Source organism: Eschrichtius robustus, chromosome 17 (assembly GCF_028021215.1).
Source record: "Eschrichtius robustus isolate mEscRob2 chromosome 17, mEscRob2.pri, whole genome shotgun sequence".
In the NCBI taxonomy this organism is placed as follows: Eukaryota; Metazoa; Chordata; class Mammalia; order Artiodactyla; family Eschrichtiidae; genus Eschrichtius; species Eschrichtius robustus.
This window is the reverse complement of record NC_090840.1, coordinates 8823033-8839623: the sequence shown is the minus strand read 5'-3', so window position 1 is coordinate 8839623 and position 16591 is coordinate 8823033. Positions and strand designations below refer to the sequence as shown.

The 16591-nt window shown below is 41.0% G+C and overlaps 1 protein-coding gene across 3 annotated transcripts in view; it reads left to right on the top strand.

Moving 5' to 3' along the window:
* ASPH (aspartate beta-hydroxylase) overlaps positions 1–16591 on the top strand; it is a 220290-nt gene that overhangs the window by 109573 nt on the left and 94126 nt on the right. For all 3 annotated transcript variants that reach the window (XM_068525742.1, XM_068525741.1, XM_068525743.1), the window contains one exon: positions 2039–2080. In XM_068525742.1, coding sequence (XP_068381843.1) covers positions 2039–2080 — 42 coding nt within the window. The remainder of the gene's footprint in view (positions 1–2038; positions 2081–16591) is intronic.

The window sequence follows — 16591 nt, the reverse complement described above, 5'->3', positions numbered from 1 at the left end:
AGTTCAGTAGAGATCTAGAAGTCTTTTTATTTCATATCCTCATACCTCCTGGAGCACTGGCTAGTGCGTGTACAGCCAACGTTATAAAACCCACTCTTTGCAAAAGTCAAGACCTGCACTTCTCTTTCCCTTCGTTCCCCTTGCGACAAAAGTAGAGGCTGGCACAGGAGAAAGAACATATGTTTTGGAACTGTGTGCACCGCTGACCCTGATGACTTGGGCCCTCTACTTTCTCAGCTTCCGCTTCCTCCTCTGCACGAAGAAGGAGATAAGACCTTCTGCGGAGGGTGTCGGGAGACAAGAGACGTGCCTTGTGCTTGGCACCAAGCTGGCACACTTTTAGTCAGTTTGCTTCCTCTCGCCTGGGGTCTCAAAGGAGAAAGACACTTGATGGATAAAAATCCCCCTTGCATCAGGAGCCTGCCTCAGATTTACTTCTCGCCTCCAAAAAATGAAATGGTTTATATGAATGAATGTGGGAAACTGGGGATGAAAAAATCCAGCGATCATCACTGCAACCCCGAACGCACCCTGCACGGCACCCGCACCCTCTCACATCTACTCTGGGGAAAGGATGGAATCTATGACTTTTAAAAAATTTATTTATTTTTGGCTGCATTGGGTCTTCGTTGCTGCGTGCGGGCTTTCTCTAGTTGCGGCGAGTGGGGGCTACTCTTCGTTGCAGTGAGCGGGCTTCTCATTGCGGTGGCTTCTCTTGTTGCGGAGCACGGGCTCTAGGTGCGGGCTTCAGTAGTTGTGGCACGTGGGCTCAGTAGTTGTGGCTCGTGGGCTCTAGAGCGCAGGCTCAGTAGTTGTGGCGCACGAGCTTAGTTGCTCCGCGGCATGTGGGATCTTCCCGGACCAGGGCTCGAACCCGTGCCCCCTGCATTGGCAGGCGGATTCTTAACCACTGCGCCTCCAGGGAAGTCCCTGGAATCTATGATTTTTTTAATCAATCTCCCAAACTCTGCCCCATCCCCACTGGAACTCACGTATACACATCATTCCTAGGAATTCTCAAAGACTAGATAAGTACCTACTGGGACAGAAATTAACTGGTCTACCTTGAAAATTAACTAGATCCTAATCTGTACTAAACAAAAGGCCAGATAGGAGGTCATAAATGCAGAAACGAGCTTGTTTCCGCAGTCAGGTCATGTGCTGTTGTTCCCTGTCTGTGGTGGGTGTTCTTTGGCCTGTCCAGGTTCTTGGTGGGTTTCGCTGTGCTCGGCAGCCCCATCCATTGGTGGAGAGACACTAGCTGGGATTAACCTAGTGAGAGGCTGATACAGCCTCTCCTCGGCAGGTGAGCTATAGCGCACCTGGGCTCAGTGTGGGCATCCCCAGTGGGTCCCCTGTGGATGTATGAAGTCCTCGAGGAGTGAGGCTAGTTCTCAGTAGGGTGGCGTGCTGCATTCCTTTAAAGCACACAGTGCCTATTATAAAGTAGTATATGGCTTTAGGAGACAATAAAAATATTGGACAGGCCTTGAGGAGGGCTTCTCCTGACCCAGTTTGCACCCACAGGGGCACTTACTGTTGGTGGAGATGACCCACCCCCACCTTGTAGACCAGGAACATTCAGCCTGGTGCCCAATACCTACTTACTGCTTGGCGACTTTTATAAGTTATTCAGATCCTTAATATTTTATAACAAATTGCATGTGTAACGAATTCAGGATTTAGGAAAATTGAATTGTTTGCCCAGAAATATTTTTCTTTTCTTTTTAAATTGAAGTGTAATTAATTTACAATGTTGTGTTAGTTTCAGGTGTACAACAAAGTGCTTCAGTCGTATATATATATATAATTTTTCAGATTCTTTTCCATTGTAGGTTATTACAAGATATTGAATATAATTCCCTGTGCTGTACAGTAGGTTCTTGTTGTTTATCTGTTTTATATACAGGAGTGTGTATCTCTTAATCCCAGAAATATTGTTCTTAAATGATATTTATTTGAATTCATTTAAAGATAGTCCTGTAATTTGAGATATTGAATCGTGACTCACAGTACTTATTTTGCTTTGTCTTTTCAGAAACAAATAAGAAAACAGATGATCCAGAAAAAAAAGAAAAAGGTGAGATTATCAAATCAACAACGTTTCAGGTATATGTAGGGAAAAGTTATTGGATCAATACTCTCCATGAATAACATGATTTTATATTATATCACTAGTTAAAATAAATTGCCAGTGAGTTTATTATTTCAATGATTTTATCAACAGACATTAATATTCTACACAAACATTAAAAGCTAAGGCTCTGGAGAGAGATTGGCTTCTAATCCTGGTTTTGTCATTCACTGTACGTGCATCTTGAGAATTACTTAGCCTCTGTGCCACAGTTTCCTCTTCTGTGATATGGGAATAATAATAATAGTACTAACTTCCAGGAACTGTTTCCACAATAGTAATTAAGTAAAAATATATGTAAAGTTCTTAAAGCAGTGTCTAGCACAGGGAAAGTACTTAGGAAATGTTAATTATTATTGTCACCTTTGTTGACAACTGTGCGAAGTAGAGAGATCCAAAGATTATTAGAACGTGTTGTTTTTTCAAGGAACTCTGAATTGTTGGAAAGAAAGGCATGCAAACAGTTACATCCATATAGAAAATGTCATCTCTGCCTTCTAAGAACTTATTACAGAGGCATTCTAATAAATTTAAGAATGGAGTAGAATTTTAATTCAACTCTCACAAAGGTTGTTAAACTTAGAGTGAGGAGCTATTAAATTTATAGTTAAATTTGTAACTATTATATGGATGATCATAGAATAGTGTTTATACTTTTAGAGTCAATTGAATGATAAAATCGTCAATGATTAAACATTATTGGAGTTTCAGGAATGGCTTTAATTTGTAGTGATAAAAGCAGTGTTTACACTTAAAAGATACAGTTCACGTAAGGTCCAAGATCTTACTTACTCAGTATGTAAATACTACTTGAGTATATGGAGTTACTGGCCTGTGGCCATTATTTTATAGCCCTTAGGCTGGGAACCAAGCATTTAGCTCATGCATTTTTTTTTCTGACTGGTTGTTTTTAATTTTATATTAAAGTGGTATACAGGTCTGATTTTTAAAGTGTGACTTATAAAGAAAAACAATATTCTTCTACCCTACTACTCCCTATCCATGAGTCCCATCCCAACATTTTTAGTTGTTTCTTCTAGTACTTCCCTACACATTTCTTTTTTTTAATTGAAATATAGTTGATTTACAATGTTGTGTTAATTTCTGCTGTACAGCAAAGTGATTCAGTTATACATTTATATATACTGTTTTTTTAAATATTCTTTTCCATTGTGGTTTATCATAGGATATTGAATATAGTTCTCTGTGCTATACAGTAGGACTTTGTTGTTTATTCATTCCGTATATAATAGCTTAAATCTGCTAACCCCAACCTACCAATTCATCCCTCCCCCAACCCCCTTTCCCTTGGCAACCACAAGTCTGTTCTTTATGTCCTTGAGTCTGTTTCTGTTTCGTAGATGGGTTCATTTGTGTCATATTTTAGATTCCACATTAAGTGCTATCATATGGTATTGGTCTTTCTCTTTCTGACTTCACTTAGTATGATAATCTCTAGTTGCATCCATGTTGCTGCAAATGGCATTATTTCATTCTTTTGTATGGCTGAGTAGTATTCCATTGTATATATGTACTACTCCATTGTATATATGTACTACATCTTTATCCATATATCTGTGAATGGACATTTAGGTTGTCCTAAATAACGCATTTAGGTTGTCCTAAATAACGCACCTACGCATTTCTAAATAACTTCTGAATTCCGCAATTTTCTCCTCCATATTGGAAACCGTTGGTTGGCTTTTATGTATAGATGACTGGGATTTCACCTGATCATCTACTCACACAACAAGCTCTCCCCCATCTTCCACTATATTCATGACTTACTCTGTTGGGTAGTGATGAGTACTAAGGAGAAAAGACAAAGCAGAGAGGAGGGTATCAGCAGCTTTTGATGGAACTGATCACTTCCTGTCCTCCGGAACACTTCCTTCCCTTGGACTGCAAGATGCCACAGCCTCCTGACTTTCCTCCTATCTCTACTGTTTGCTTTTTCCCAGCCTCTTTGGGTGGTTGCTCCTTTTCGCCCCGACCATCAAGCATTGAAGGCTCCAGGATCAGTCCTCAGAGTGTGTCTCCATCTACACACACTCCCTTGATGATCCCATCAAATCTCATGGCTTTAAATATGTCTTTATGACAAAGACTACTGCTTTAACTGCAGGCTGGGTCTCTTCCCTGAACGCTAGATAGGTATGTCCAGCTGTCTACCTGATGGCTACCTGGTGCCCTCAGTTGGGTATCAAATAATCGCAAAAACTTAAAAGGTATAAAACGGAACTCCTGACCTTCCCCTGAAAATACACTCCTCCTACAAATCTTCTCTCCTCCTACAAATCTTCTCTCCTCCTACAAATCTTCTCTCTCCTGCCTCCCTGTCATTCCATCAGCAAACCCTGTCCTCTCTTCCGAATGGATCCCGAATCCAGCTACTTCCTGCCACCTTCCCCCGTCTACCACCTGGGTCCCAGCTGCCACCATCTCTTGCCTGATTATTTCACTTGCCTCCTAACTGGCCTTCCTTTGTCTCTATAATCTTTCTCAATTCAGTAGCCACAGTGACCCTTTTCAAACCTAAGTCGTATCATGTTGCTCACATGCCTCCAGCCTCTTCACATCTTCCGCAGGGTAAAACCGAAGTCCTTTCCAGTGGTTTACAGGCCTCACACATCGGGTTCTCACTCTCAGAAGGTCTCTGAGGAGGTTAATGAGGTGCTCAAGGCCGCTGTGGGAAGACTTGGCTAAGAGCACTCCAAGCAGAGAACAGTCTGTGCAAAGGTCCTGAGGCGGGAGTGAAGGCCTGAGAAGCTGGAGCACCCCTAACAAGCTGAGAGTGCGTGCAGGGCACTTGGAGAGAAAGTCAGGGGCCAGACCATGGCAGAGTCAGGACGGGTTTCTTCATGCAGTGGGGCACCATGCCCAGCCCATGCAAGTGCCTGTGCAGAGCAGAGCCTTTCCACTTCACACTCTGACTGGTTTGCTTCCGGGAGGCTCACTCCAGCACCTTCTTGCAGAGGTAGAGACGGGAGGGTGGGTTGTGGAGGTCACTTATTTCCGACATAAACAGGGACAAACCCTGCTCCAGATGCCGTGCACAGCGTTCCTGTGACCTCAGGCTGCTCACTCTGCAGGGCTCCGTTTCCTCCCTGGGGCTGCGCGTCCCTCTGCACTGCCCGGTTCCCTCTGGTACCCTTTGCACAGCTTCACCCTCCCGGGGTTCTGAGCCTAAAGCGATCTTTCCAGCGGCCTGGGAGGTGGGCTCCCTTGGCTATTTCTTCATGGAACCTGTGGAGAGAATCTGCCGCAGCTTCAGCTGATCGGCTTCTCACTCTCCATCGTGCAGAACTGACATGAATACCTATACCAGTACCAGCCGAGGGGTGTTGGCAACTGAAGTCTTTTATTGATTGTGACATCCAGGGAGAGTCTTAGGATTAAAAGACGTAATGAATCAATGTTAACCCCAGATTCACTGAAAATCCTATTAGAGCAAATTGTCAGCTTTGGGAATTCCATCCGTTTTTTACTCGGATAGATTCATACAGTGCTGTTAACTGGGAGGGCAGAGGGAAGGGGCAATATTCCATTTCTGGAATATGTGGTGAAAAAACTGAATGTTTTAATAGCCAGACATTAATTTCATAATAATAGAAATGGAGATTTTTTAAAATGATAATTGTAAGTTTGTCTCAGGATGAACCATTAGGTTGTCTAATTTTCTACTGCGTTATCTCCCTCAAGTTCTTTATCAAAGAACCACGGATGAGAGGGGGAAGATAATTATTTTTACTTAGAATTAATAATTATACGATCCTTTTCTTTTAGAGAATCAGGTTTAGTATATTTTGATAGAGTCATAGGTTTGGAATAGGGCTCATTCCAAAACAGGCCCTCTTTGGAGATGCCAGCTTCTTAAATTGAATCAGATTATTTACATCTGTTTTAGCTAAAATTGCTATATCAGTTTCTCCCCACTGGATGTCATCTCTTCCCACACATTCCATATTCCACACCCACAGAATGGAAGTGTGAGCAACACAAAAATGGCTTATGACATGTCCAGTTCAAACAGTTATTTTTATTCATCCATTTATTCAGTACATATTGAGTACCTGCTATGTGCCAGGCCCTGTTTTAGGCACTGGGGCTAAAACATTCAATAAAAACAAAGTCCCAGTTCTCGTGGTACTTATATTTTAGTGTATGTGTATGTAGGGAAGTATATAATTAAAAAAAAATAGAATATAATATGCAGTGATAAGTATGAAAAGGAATATAAAACAGGAAAAGAGTACAGAGGATGACAGTGGGCTGGGGTGTTGCTCTGCTGATAGGCCTCTTGGACAGTGACATTTGGAGATGCAAGATGCAAGGGCGTGAGCTCTGCAGCCACCTGGGAGAAGTGAGTTCCAAGGGTGGAATATGAATATGAAAAACATGTTCATAGTCCCTCGGGGAGGTGTGCTTAGCACGTGTGAGGATTAGTGAGGAGGCCAGTGGGGCAGGTGAGGAATATGAAGGGAGAGAGAGAGGAGGGGGTGAGATCAGAGGGGCTATAGGGACCAAATCACATAAAGCTTTGAAGAAGGGCTTTGAATATGATCTCAAGTGAGGTGGGAAACCATTGGGAGATTCTGAGAAGAAGATTGATATGATCTGCTTTATATTTCGAAAGGCTCATTCTGGATGTAGGGATGCAAAATTGGAAGCAGGGAGGCCACTTAGAAGATGCTTGCAGTGGTCCGGACATGAGATGGTGACAACTGGGATTAGGATGTGGGGTAGATGTGGTGAGCGGTGGTTAGATTCTGCATATATTCCCATGTGAGGTCTGTAGGATTTGCTAATGGTTAGGATATGGGGTATGAGAGAAAGGAGTCAAAAGTGACTTCTTAAAATGTTGTGCGTTAACAAATTCATTGAACGTTAAAAGTATGCAATGTGTTACTGATTTAATACATGTCAAATGTCAGTTATTAGAACAGGATTTGTGAGCCTTTAAAGAAATTTGAGGAGCAACAGAATATACCCGTGCCTGCAAAAAGGGAATGTGCTTTTGCATGTGTTTGTATGTCTGTGTGTGTGTGTGTGTGTGTTAGATAAAACTGCTTCTGGATCAGGGTCTTTTCCAGAAATTCTCCTTTGATTTAGACTAATAGTTAATGTCCCACTATATTATTCATTACAATTAAGGATATGCTTACTCACTATATTTTGTGAACGTCTTTAAGAAGGCATTTAAAGATTTCCTGGTTACTATTTGTGTTCTTTTAAAAGTAATAGTGCCTCAACAAAACACCAGATGGCACTAGAAAACAAGTCACATTTACACTAACAAATGACATTTTTTATGCAACTTAGAGAAAAGGCTGGGATGGCTATATTACTGCCCTTAAATCAGCTTAATGCAACCAGTACCTCATATGGATATTTCTGAGTTTTCTGTGATCATAAGGAAAATAGAGAGAGAGCCAACAAGGGCAATAATCAAGCCTAATTAAGAAGTTTTCATGTTTTTAAAATATCAATATGTCTATCTCTATGAAGTTTTTCCTGGGATTCTTACAACTGTATATAACATATTTGAGCAAAAACGGAGAACCTTGCCCTGAGGATTAAAAACTAGACTCCTCACGGCAGCACCTAAAGCATCTCGGGATCCGGCTCCTGCTTATGTCTTTCCTCTGTTCAAAATGCGCTTCCTTGACTCCCCACTTCACAGTCACAAACTCCTGTTCCTCAGAACTGAGCTTAGCGATGACCTCTGCCAGGAAGCCTTCCCTGACTACACCCCCATCTCCTACCCCAGGCTAGAAGATGTACTTCTCCTCTCTGTTCCCAAGAAACCTCGTGTTTCAGATTTTTGACATGTATTTTGAGTTTTCCCCTTAATTTTTAGACACACACACAAAAAACTTCTTAAGGGTGGGAACCATGACCTCCCCACCCTTGTATTAGTCAAGGTTCTCCAGAGAAAGAGAACCAATAGTGTGTGTGTGTGTGTGTGTGTGTGTGTGTGTGTGTTTAGAAAGAAACACAGACACAGAGAGATGTATTTTAAGGAACTGGCTCATGACATTGTACAGGCAGCGAGTCTAAAATCTGCAGGGCAGGCAGGCAGGCAAACTGGAGACCCAGAAGAGAGTTGATGTTATAGCTCAAGGCCAAAGACATTCTGGAGGCAGAATTCCCTCTTTCTTGGGGGGCGGGGAGGGGTGTCAGTCTTTTTCTTTGGGCCTCCAACTGATTGGATGAGGCCCACTGACATTATGCAGAAAAATCTGCTTTACTCAAAGTCGACTGATTGAAATGTTAGTCTCATCTAAAAAATATCTTCTCATATAAAAAAATACCTACACAGCAACATCCAGATAAGTTTGACCAACTATCTGGGTACCATAGCCTGGTTAATTTGATGCATAAAATTAACCATTACATCTCTCCAGTGGCAATTATCCATTACATAGTAGGAGCTGAATAAAATAGTTGTAGTATGAAAAAATGTGGTTAATTCCATTTCCTTTGATTGCCTCTTCATCTGATGGTGATAATATGAGATGCAAATAGCCTAAATGGTGGGCAGAGAGAATTATGAACAGAATATCCAAGTATGAATGAACTTTGTGTCTACAATGTACTATATATCTCAAGTTATTTTCACATAGTTTCTCATGTAATCCTTATCAAAAAGATCTTGTGAATTAAGTATTTTTTAGCCATTATTTCAAGTATTTTTTTTCTTCTTTCTCTCTTCACTACTTCTGGTGTTCCAATTAGTTACATGTTGGACTGCATGATACTGTCCCACAGGTTTTGAACCTTCATTCATTTTTTTCCTATGTATTGCATAATTTCTACTGCTCTATCTTTAAGTTCAGTGATTCTTTCTTTTGCCATTTCAAATCTGCTGTTGAGTCCATCTAGTTAAAATTTCATTCCAGCTACTGTTCTTTTCAGCTCTAGATTTCCAATTGCTTCTTTTTTATAGTTTCCATTTCACTGTCAAGATTTTGTATCTGTTCACTCATTAATACCTTGTTTTTCTGCAATTCTTTGTACTCATTTATAATCACTGATTTGAAGTGTTTTTCTTATAAACCTGATATTTGGGCACACTCAAAGGCAGTTGCTATTGACTGCTTTTTTGTATCCTGATTATGAGTCAGGAGAGTCCTTTTTCTTTGTATGTCTAGTAATTTTTGGTCAGAAGCTGGATTGTGTATGTTATATGTTGTAGCAACTCTGGAATTTGTTTTGCTTTTTCTGGGAGTTGTTGGTGTCTAGTACACAGTTAATTTGCTTGGGCTCAAACGGAAAAAATCTGTCTCCCCTGCAGTAGGAAGCAACTACTGCCTCTGCTTAGGTTTTTTGGCTTCTAACTGCTGTTTTTAAGTCTAGCCCTCTGGTGGGTGGTGGTCGAGGTGCCCTGTGCCTGCGTAATTTACTGGTCTGCTGAAGATTTGGGCAGGATTCATACTCAGATTTCGGGGCGTGCTTCTGGGATTTCCCTTTGCATGTGGGATTCCGGTTCTAAGTTTCCGGTTGCTTTGCCAGCACTACCTTCTGCCCAAGTTATATCTCAAGCCAGGAGGACATCTATTTTCTGCTACTGAAACTGTGTGTGTATTGAGAAATGTATTCAGGCAAAACACAACAAACTTACAGATTTCACCAGAAGCAGTTATGTTTTTTGAAGATCGATTTCTGCCATAGTTTGCCTCCACGAAGGCTCCCGAGGATTCTTGCCTCCTAGCATTCATGCCTCTCTGTAGTCCTCTCTTCACTGCATAGGGCGACCCTGTGTGACCCAGAGGGTATTGAAGAAGTGACAGAGTGTGACTTCCAAGGCTAGGTCATAACAGACATTGCAGCTTCTCCCTTGCTTTCCTTTGGATACTTGCTCTGGGGGAAACCAGTTGCCACGTTATGAGAATACACAAGCAGCCCTTTAGGCAGGTCTGTGGAGCGAGGAACTTGTGTAAGATAATAAATGTTTATGGTTGTTGCAAGCTGCTGAGTTTGGGGGTGGTTTGTTTTGCAGTCATGTGTAACGAATGCATCCTCTTCGAGTTTCTGCTTGCTTTTTCACCAGCCTCCCTGGGGTTACCCATGAAGATGGAAAGTTAACCATCAGCCAGGGATTTGGGCAGAGTTTACTCTCAGGATCTCGGTCCTTCTGTGGCTCTCCTGCTTCCAACATTTCTCCTTTAAATTTCTATCTGCTCTGTCGCTCTGAAGGCCACCATCCGTGCCCTTCAGTGAGGAAGGACACTGCCCATGCAAGAAAACCACAAACTCATCATTCTTACCCAATGTAGAAACAATCTTTCAAGAGCAAACTCTTCTATTTTTAAGTTTCTCCCTGTCTTTAGTCATGTTCTAGTGCCTTCAAATAATTGTTTTAATGTTTCAGCGATATTTCATTGATTTAATGAGTGAAATATAGAGTACTAACACTCTGAATATTGAAGAAGCTGGATATCTCCAACCCATTCTGGATTCCCTTACTGTGAACTGCCTCTTCGTATTTTAGTTAAAAAGTTTTTTCTTGTTGATTTTCAGTGGTTTCATTTGTATTACTGATATTAACCCCTTGCTGGATTTTGTATTACCAAAATATTTTCCCAATTGGTTTTTAATCTATTAACTTCATGTACAATGCCTTACAGGTACATAATGGTTGGGATAAATGAGTGTATGAATGAATACGTGAGAGAATGGCGTTCTCTGGTCTGGTTTGGTACCTTGAACAGGTCTAACAATATCACCGTGCTTTCATATACTTTGCCATTATAAAATAATAAAATACGTACAGAAACATCGGACAACCTTGATTCAGATGACTTTGTTTTTGGGAGCTTGGGAAGAGTGAGGCAAAGAATAAATTCTTCCAGCAAAGGATTTATTCATTATCTTATTGAGATAAGAACTGTAGTTTCTGACTGTGGAGACACCTGTCATCAAGCTTCAATTATTTGGTCTCTTAGGGTCCTTTTCATTGATGTACATGGGCTTGACCAAGTCATCACTGCCTTGAACTCAGTTCCTGCACCGTCAGTGTATGTAGGTCTTCTGTCTTTTAGATGTCGATTGGAGGTGCTTTGGTTCATTGTCTTTAGCAGTCCCTAAAACACTGTAAGTTTTTCGTTATTAGTACCACAGCCCATTTAGATGTAGCGTAGGCTGGTGGTTCAGTTCAGGCCACACCACTATGGCTTCAGAATTTTCCCTTAATGTAGAAGAGCAATGTAGCAATAGCACACTTAAACCAACTCAGGGCAAAGCTTTGAAAAACCAATCTCCCTCCCACCCTTGCAGCTGTGAAAAGACATTATGAGATAACTGCTGTTAGAGATTTATTATAGTCATTACATTCAACAGCTACAGTAGTTTTAGTGGTTCCTAAAATATACCAGCAGTTATTGTCTGATTACTTCTCCAGATAAGTTAATTATAGGAGATTTCTGACTCTTATACAAGTCTGATTTAGAGAGAAGTTTAATTACAGCAATTTTAGTGATTTCAATAAGCTCAGCATATATTACCAGTCTCAGCAAGTGAAGTAGGGGTTTTTAGCTGTGTTGAAATACACATTTGCTTTGTTTTTATTTTTCATTTCATGATTTTTAACTGTATTGTAGTACGAGTGATAATTCAGGCACCTGCTTCCACTAGAGTGGATCTTCAGTCAAATACACCGCAGGACAATAATAGCAAATTCTTTGTTATCATTAAAATCCCATTCTAATGTTTCCCATTGAACACTCAACATTTTACAATGCTCATTTCTGTGATGATTGTGACAACATGAGCAGGGAAGAAAAGTAGGTTTCTTAAGGAAAAAACTCAGATATTAGTGTGTTTTAAAATTATCATTAGGATCTAAATTTTCTTTTAACTGATGGGAAATGAGACTCTGTCTTTGCATCAGAATAATCTATTTTTTGTGTATTAACACATTGTCTATTTGTATACCGAAGCATATTAAAGAGTGACATATTAGCTACATATGCCCAAGCAAGCTTAAAATTAAGCTTTCAAAAAATGTGCCATAAAAAGACAGTGCTGTTGGTAGTTGAATATACTCATTTACTTAAACAAGACTTCAAATTGGAGAGTGCCTTAGTTTGAAAAACGTGTTACTGAAAATTACCTCAGTCTGATTACAGAGTTCTTCCTCACAGCGTTTTTCATTCTTCTGATATAATGGTGAATTGTACTGACATTTGCAGCGGTAATACTTGCCATATGTTTATATCTTTCATTAAAAAATCAAATATGTGTTGACAACAGAAAGTATTAGTAATAGTGAAAGTAAATCAAATCCTTTCTGTTTCAGTTTGGGTGATTTGATTACATTCTGCCTGGGAAGCTGGTCTATTTATCCCTAGCACCATGTCAGTCGTGCTTTTCTCCTTTGCTAGAATGTTCTTTCTACTTTATCTACTTAGATCCTGCAGCCCTTTGCTGTTATTGAGGCTGTTCCGCAGTGGCACAGAGCAGCATGGCAGTGGCTGGAGCCTGAGGTCAGGCAGACACTCAAGAAAGTTAGGCACAAGCAGCAGGTGGTGTCGGAAGGCCATCCAGTAGGCAACAGGCAGATGTAGCTTAGGAATGGGGAGAAGCCCCAGGGGTTCGGGAAAAGACCACAAGAAAGGCTGCGAGTGGGAGGATGTGTGCTGACGGAGTATTTTCACATAGAGGAGGAGCACTGAAATTCCCCAGAGGCCCTGGCATAGGGCAGAGCCCACCGCCAGCCCTGCCATGGACTCTTAGGAGCTGGTCCAGGGTGATGGCAGCAGGGCACGAGGTTGGTGCCGGGACATCAGCGACACTCAGGGTTTATCAGCTGCCTGAATGCTTTTATTTAACCCCCCCGCTGTCCTGCTGGCCCTCCATCCAGAACATTGGAAGCTGGTGTATGGATAATGAACCGCTACTGAAACCAGGGATGCACTTAAACACAACTCGTTTCCATGTAGGCAGCGCTGTATAATGCAGCATTTCTCAGCCCCGCCTCCACGTTAGAGTCACGTGTGGGAGTTTTCAGAAAATGCCCTGGGTCCCACTCCCAGGTGCTGTGATTTCCTGCCTCTGGAACACAGTCATCGTAATGAGCAGTCAAGTTGAGAAGTACTAGGTAAGGCATGCTGATTACCTGGTCAGCTTGGTCTGTGCACCAGGATCCTCTTAACTCAAACTTTTTCATTGGGTCCACTTGGTTCCGATACCATTCCTTGATAATATTTGAATCCAGTTTGAAGGGACTCTTTAATAAAATATAAAGACAACAAAAGGATTATCTGAGAGGAGCTGAACCTATACTATGGAAAGAACTATTGTTAAGTTTATTAAACAGCTCTCCTAAAGATAAATATACGAGCCACAAATGGTAAGCACAACTCTCACCAGCGGTGCAGGTCTGAGAACCGGCTGCTTCCTCATTGTGGCGTTGGTAGGATACTGAGCTGGGCAGGGTGTCTGTGTCTGAATTTGGTTCTGGACCCTTTTCCTCTTTCGCGGCTCATGTTCCGTCTCATCTGCAAACCCTCTTCTCACCTCACATGGGCCCATTCCTTTGCTAAACCTTGCAAATTTAAATCGGGACTAAGAGAAAAATGTTAACGAATTCTCAGTCGCCATCTACCCACACTCAAACTTCAGGTATAAAAGAACAAGGACACTTTCCTAAGTCTAGCTTTTTCTGTTACCACTAGTTACTATCGCACTGATGTCAGCAAATGTTGGAAGCAAGTTCAGCCCTTCCAACGCTGCAGAGATGCCACCTGGGAAGACACTGACTGCCTCTCTGGCCTTTGACTAGGAGAGACCCACTTCCAGGCAGACTGTGCTCAAGCCCTCTGGCCCTACTGTCCTCTTCCTCCACCATCCTGCAGCAGCCAGGGGCAGAAACCGCCCTCTTTGGGATTTTTGCTGTTTAACTAATGTAACCCTCATCATGTGCAGGTTATAAAACATCTGGGGACCTAGGACATATCATTGATTGAAGATAGGTTCCTATATGGGGTGAAGATGTTTGGGGAAAAATATAAACCTAATAATAGAGAGCAAATATATTCCACTATTTTGACTCATGCTTTGCCCTCTCCTGATGGGGCCCGGCTGTGCTTTACACACAGAAGCTGCTCAGCGTTGTACGGTTCCTTGCCGTGGACGCATTCTGGGATGGCCAGGGAGAACTTTTTAAAAAGTCTTTTCTGTTAAAGTCATAAAAAAAAAATCACTGAGGTAGTTAAAGGAATCCATTTCATACATCCTCCAAATTGTTCACTACTAGAGATATTAATCATTTAAGGCAAATGTGCAGCAACTTATATTGTAAATTCTAAACTTATTTCAGATCATAAGTACATTTGCCCACCTGATTATGGTAGAATCAGAGAACACTGATTTTGCCTTTGAGTTAATTTTTAAGGAGTCAGCTCATGTGGATGAAGGGAGTAAGGGTAGGAACTGCATATATCCTAATACATTTCTTTTACCGGAGATTCACTTGTGTTGGGTGAAGGTATGGTCCCGGTCCACCCCTATGTGTGTTGACTTCTTAAGGAACGAGCGTGGGAACTGAGTCAAGGGACAACAGCTTCTAGTTAAGAGGGATGATTCATTAAATCAACCAGTGTTCCAGCTTTGTTTGTTTGCCATGCTCTGTGGAGTGCCCTGAAAATAAAGCAAATAAAATAAAGCAAACAATATAAGGAGGCAGAGGTTATGAGCAAGACGCGGTGGGAACACCAAGGAGGGAATAAGTCACTGCTGGGGGTGGGAGGGTAGGGTGGAAAGAACTGACGTCTTCATAGAGGGTGACATTTGGGCTGGTCCTCAGCGAACAAGGGGTGTATCCGTGCAGTTCTCTTCGCATAGACCTGAGAATTCAGATACCTAAGTGTTTTTAATGACAGGGATGATGGGTTAAGAAAAGCAACTCCTAGGTGCTTCTGCACACAGCCAGATCATCTTAACTCCAAGAGCAGTGCTACTAGGGTACCACAGGAATGCTGTCTATGAAACGGTTGACATTGATTAGAGCCCCATTTTGAAACTCTTGACAACTGCCACTTGGGGGGAAAATGATCATAATTCTTTTTTTTTAAATATCCAGTGATTTTTAAAGTACTTTCCTTTGTTTCTTCAATACCATTGATGGTACCTTTTGTTTGTTCCTTTCCTGGTTCACCAAATAGATTAAATTAGAGCCTATTTCTAGAACTATTTATGTATTATTTATCTGGAGCCTTCAGGGTCATTTAGCTACCATGATTATATAATATCAACTCTGCTCAAGGTGGAAGTAGCATTAACTGCAAATTATAGCTTCTGCGTAAAACTAATGAACTTGGGTGAGCTTTTTATTTCGTTGCCTTGTCACTTTGATTCATACTGCATCTTGCTTTTTAACTGCTTCCATGAACCCCATGTGCTTTCCTTCTGCCTCGGGTGTTAAAGCTTTATTAACACTGCTTTGGAAAACAGCTAACTAAAAAAGCTAAATGCTTAAGGGATTTATTATAAAACTCAGTCGTGCCATTAATTTCTGGGGTAAAATAATGTATTCAGCAAGGAAGCAAGTCCCTGCTTCTCCCATGTGTCTGCTTGATTGTGCTATTGGTAGCTCACTCTTTAATTAAACGTGTCCAAAGATAGGATCAGCTAAAGTGTGTACTGTATAAATAGTTTTCATTCCCAGTTTGCAAGTTTAAAACCCTGGTAAAAAGAGTTTGCCATCTGTTAAAACCCAAAACATGCAGTGTGCCGTTGCATAAAAATCAGCTACACGTTATTCATAAAAAGAATCACAACATAGATCCTGTCTTTCAGGCTGACAGTCATCTGTCATGTTTTAGAATGTCACCACCTTCTAAGTGACAGCATGCTGAGTAGTGCATTCTGTTAAAAAAACATGATCATCTAGAAACACAGTAAAATTAATAGATTCATTTTTATTCAAGTGAAGATAGATTTGGATGTAAGTTTTACTGGTGAGAAATTACAGCTTTTTTCTTTGATATTGGCAAATGAAATTATTTCTAAGAGTTTTATTTTCAAATCTTCTTTTCCCCTAAAACTTAACCATTTCATTTAGCCAGGAAATTGGCTGTCTCCCTGCACTGCCGTTCCCTCAGCCCTGTGACAGCTTCTCCTCAGACTCTTACGATGACTTCCACTTTTTTTTTTTTTATTGAAGTATAGTTGATTTACAATGTTGTGTTAGTTTCAGGTGTACAACACAGTGATTCAGTTTTATATATATATATATATATATATATTCTGTTTTAGATTATTTTCCCATATAGGTTATTACAAAATATTGAGTATAGTTCCCTGTGCTATACAGTAGGTCTTTGTTGGTTATCTGTTTTATATATAGTAGTGTGTATCTGTTAATCCCAAACTCCTGATTTCTCCTGACCCCCCTTTCTCCTTTGGTAACCATGTTTGTTTTCTATGTCTGTGGGTCTATTTCTGTTTTGTAAA